The sequence below is a fragment of the Pungitius pungitius genome, chromosome 12 (assembly GCF_949316345.1).
Source record: "Pungitius pungitius chromosome 12, fPunPun2.1, whole genome shotgun sequence".
In the NCBI taxonomy this organism is placed as follows: domain Eukaryota; kingdom Metazoa; phylum Chordata; class Actinopteri; order Perciformes; family Gasterosteidae; genus Pungitius; species Pungitius pungitius.
In genome coordinates, this window is record NC_084911.1 from 8,324,215 (window position 1) to 8,328,751 (window position 4,537).

Sequence of the window (4,537 nt, forward strand, 5' to 3'; positions counted from 1 at the left end):
CGACTTGCAGTCGGCTCAGGCCCTAATGAATTCTTGCAATTTCAATAGGGCTTTCGCCCGACTTTCAGTCGGCTCAGGCCCTAAAAAAGAAAAATTCTTGCAATTTCAATAGGGCTTTCGCCCGACTTGCAGTCGGCTCAGGCCCTAATAAAATCCTTGAAAAACTAATCTACGCAACCACGAACATTAATTCGTCAAAATAATGAACAGGAAACCGAAGCAGGAGCATATATGTGTTTATTTTTGTATTTTCGGCACTGGTGTAAACAATCCGCAGGGATCTTGATGTGTTATCACGTATCTAGAGTGAGACCGCTCATAGATGTACTTTTCTGCTGCCTGTGAGTTAAACCCTGTTCATACCATGGTCACCAGTGTGAAGCCATACTTCAGCTCTTGTGCTCATTAGCGACTGACGGCACACAGCTCATGAGGTGACGGGGGGATGGTGAAGCCTACAGCTGGAGTCAGATCCAGATCCTCCTCTTTCACTCCAGGTGGAGGAGTGAAACGAAAGCGCTGGATGAGGGAGCTGAAGAAGAGGAAGAGCTCCATCTTAGCCAGACTTTCACCCAGACACACCCTGCGACCTGTAAGAACAAAAGGATGAGCAAAGACTGCATCTTAGTCTGTAAAAACACAAAAGAAATACAAAGTCCTGACAAAGTTGTGGTACCTGCAGAAAAAGGCATAAAGGCATCCCTCCGAAAAAATTTCCCATCCTCATCCAGGAAGTGGGAAGGGTTAAAAGATTGCGGGGTCTCCCATTCACTCTCATCATGAAGGACAGAAGTAAGAAGAGGAAACACATTGGTCCCCTGTAGGCAAAGGTATAGAGAGAGGTGTAAGTTGCATAATGGTAATAATTTAGATTTTTTAGACTTTAAGAAGACAATAAACATTTTTAGTAATTTGATATTAATTTATTGTTTTATTTGACTGTTATACTGCTTTTGTTTGCTATCAAACTTACTTAAAGTGATTATTGCCATCAAATCCCTTAGTAAGCTCCGGGGGTTTAAGGTTCTTTAAAGCATATACATATTATTACCAGCAAAATAAAACTGGTCTGAGCAACTCACTTTTTTGATGAAGAAGCCCTGGAAGGTGACGTCTCGGCTGGTTTTGTGAGGAATGGAAAGGGGGACAATGTTGGCCAGTCTCTGTGTCTCATGAATAACAGCATCAGTGTACGGCAGGTTCTTCCTGTCCTCCACTCGAGGCTGACGGCTTCCTACCACCCTGCTCAGCTCCTCGTGCACCTGGTCTGGACTCACACGTGAACAAATTCAATGATGCTTCTGCATTTAGACCAGCCCACAGTCACCTAATGTCTCTGACGATGTAGCCTACTACCATGTAACTGCTAAAGTCAGTAGCATAAAATGTTCACAACTATTTATATAAACAAAAGGGACAAAACGTTTCTGCTATGGGACTTTTCATTTGAACTCTGTCTTTGAACAGTAAGCTTTACAAGTGGAAAAAAATGCACACCAACAATCCGCATCCCTCTCTTTACCTTGAATATGTGGATATTTAGCCATAAACAGCAAACTCCATCTCAGAGTTGTCGCTGTGGTATCAGTGCCAGCTGAAAACAGGTTGGTCACTGTAAATATCAAGTTGTTCTCATTGTATGGAGTGTCCTTGACACAAGCCTCCTAAGAGAAAGAACATCCACATTTCATTACCTATGTACGATATTAGGTCTTTTGGATGGTTAAAAGCTGAAAAAAAGGAAATTGTCTTACCTCGTCCTTTTGCATCCGGATCAGAAAGCAGTCGACAAGGCCTCTGCACGACTGAGGGTTCAGTGTGTCTTTTAGATGCATGATTAGTTCTTTGACATCTCTGACAGTCTCCGTCCGGTTATTTAAAAAAAGCTGCCGTTCTTTTGTCCAACTGAACAGCCTGGGAAACATGTTGTAAAGCTGTGATGTAGCAGTGAAGGCGACAAAGATTAGTGGAGACAATGTACACCAATCAACATCCTGAGTAGAATTCATATACTAATAAAAACAAATTCAATAGCAAGATTTGTTATACGTTCCCAAATACGTACAGTATATGTAACCATAAACTGTGTATTTAGCATTTGAACACACTTTTGATCAGTTTAAATTCATCTTAAGAGGTGTACAGGACTCTACTTGCCTCCAATGACGCACTTCCTCCCCCACTCAGAGAGGAGGCGTCCTTTCCTCCCAGAATGTAAACTCCATCCAGGTCTCTTTCCCTCCTTCCCTTACACCCCCCTCACCTTCTTCATCCCCCTTCACTGACTGCATGAAAGAATTGCTCATTGTTGGAACCGAACTCACTCCACGCGCCCCTCTGTTTTATAATCCCTCCTCGAAGTTTGTTTGTTTGTTTCCAATGTTTTTACGTGAAGCACTTTAAAATGCCCTGTTGTTTAATGTGCCATACAAATAAAACTCTTACCTTGTTGCTGTAACATATTGGTGCTGTTTAACATTCTGCGCAACCTTTGACGGCTGCCATAGTGTGCAAATCCCCTAATACTGGAGCAATTAAAAAAAAACAAATATGAAGTTCACCTGGATTTGTGTGGAGCCCACAACGCTTATCCTTTCCTTGGATCGCTTCACCATACTTAGAAATTGGGGGTCGTTGTATTCAAACCGGCTGCCGTACACAATAGCAGAGATTATATTGGATGTAGCATAACTTAACAGATTTTCTGTAGAGAAGGGTTTCCCTGTGAAATGGCAGTGACAAAAAAGGACATTATTAAGATGTAGCACTAAAGTTAAAGTTGTGTTTTAATCAATTATAAGAAACCTCAGTATGACTTACATTGAAAGCTACAAAAAAACGAATAAGTGGGGCATGATTCTTGCACAGTGTACCATTTGCCGGGCATTAAAGGTGTACTGAATACACAAAATAACACTCTGTGGAGGAATATTCACTCGCAATTAAGATTTTCTGCTCTTATTCGTTTATACCGTAAGAAATGTCCTTGTAAACTTGTATACTATACCCTTGTATATTTCTACTCCATACCTTGCTGCTTTTCAAACACTTCAATCAGATATTGGCATTCTTCTAAGACTTTATGCTCAGAGAGTTGTTTTCTCATTCCAAAGTCTTTGAGGTTGGTCAGGGCAAAACGTCGCATCTCTTTCCAGGATTCTCCATTAGCAAACAGAATTCCTTTCAAGCATAAAAGTGTATGTTTATTTTAAACTGCACTAGTCATTTGGATGTCATCACATACAACACTTGACACTGTCACTATATTATTTTGTTTAGTGCTAAAGAGTAAATGAGTATTCAAAGGTAAATCATACCATGGCCTTGATTCAAATCATAAAAGATAGGTGAGATTTCTCTGTCTCCAAAGTCCTCTGCATGGTTGACCAGTGCCTCCTTCACGGTCTTGTATCCAGCTAGAATCACCACTTTCTGGTGTCCAAGGTACACTGTGAACACCGATCCGTATTTTTTGGAAAGCTATGAAACACAAGAAAAAGTCATCTTTACAACTTTGAAAGATAAATGTTAAATTTCCAGAACAGAACACTGAATTCCCAACATAAATTTCATACATACACTAATATCTGGAATGGGATCCCATGTTGTGTTAAAGCAATAACCTTTATTACAAATTGCAAACAGGCAAACAAATACTATTTGTTTGAAATACACATGTGCAACCGGTCATTGAAATCACGTATCATCTTGCTCACAAACGCGTTACTCACATCAACAAGAGAGCGGTCAATTCTCTTGAGATCCATCTGAAGCAAGTTACCAAGCAGGGGAAGAGGTTTAGGTCCAGGAGGCTCCGTCGTCTCGTCTTTGGAGCGGGAAAAAAAGGAGATAAGAATGCATATGAAGGCCACCATCAGCGCTACTGAAACGTAGGACTGTAAAAGATCTTCCAACATCATCATATTGTATCTTTTGGACCACAGCCCTCCCAAGAAACCTTTCAGCTGAACAGCTTTGTGAAAAGGTAGCTGACAAATATCTAATAGTGGCAGGCAGATCTTCCTGTCTTATGAACTCAAGTATCTGCAGAGAAGGCCCCGCCCCTTTAACCACAGCTGTGTGAAGCTCTTCATTAACTGTGAATGAGCTGGTCAGCCAATCACATTTCTGATATAACGATTAGTTATGAGTAATCTTCTGAAATAAATAACAGAAATGAATACCATGAAATATTATACACAACACAGACATTGCAAAGTGGTTACATTTAATTCATGTTTTGTATTTTACGGCTTCATGATAAAAGTATGAATTTCTATACTTTTGAAATCAAAGATTTATTTTCTAATTTTTGGAGAAAAATGTTTGAGAGAAAAAAACTCAAATATTTGTTCATCCATAACACTTTTTCACTTTAAAGGGGACAACATTCAAAAATACAGTCAGTGATGTTAATTCAAAATATTTTGTCTAGCGCAAATTGTGGCAGTGACAACTCGCTGAGGCCCTTCCTGTTGCAGGTTGCGGTGCTGCGGCGAGTCGTGGCAACGGCCTCGTGTGTTTACTCGGTCAAGAG

The 4,537-nt window shown here is 40.4% G+C and overlaps 1 protein-coding gene across 1 annotated transcript; it reads right to left on the reverse strand.

Annotated features, from left to right (window-relative positions):
• Positions 1–242: 242 nt before the first annotated feature.
• Positions 243–4,059, reverse strand: LOC119219935 (cytochrome P450 2K1-like). Its single transcript, XM_062566005.1, has 9 exons — positions 3,732–4,059; positions 3,318–3,480; positions 3,031–3,180; positions 2,562–2,722; positions 1,755–1,934; positions 1,523–1,664; positions 1,083–1,267; positions 677–818; positions 243–590 (listed from the first exon to the last, which is right to left on the reverse strand). Exons 1-9 carry the CDS (start codon positions 3,921–3,923, stop codon positions 406–408), a joined length of 1,500 nt encoding a protein of 499 aa, XP_062421989.1. The 5' UTR covers positions 3,924–4,059; the 3' UTR covers positions 243–405.
• Positions 4,060–4,537: the final 478 nt, after the last annotated feature.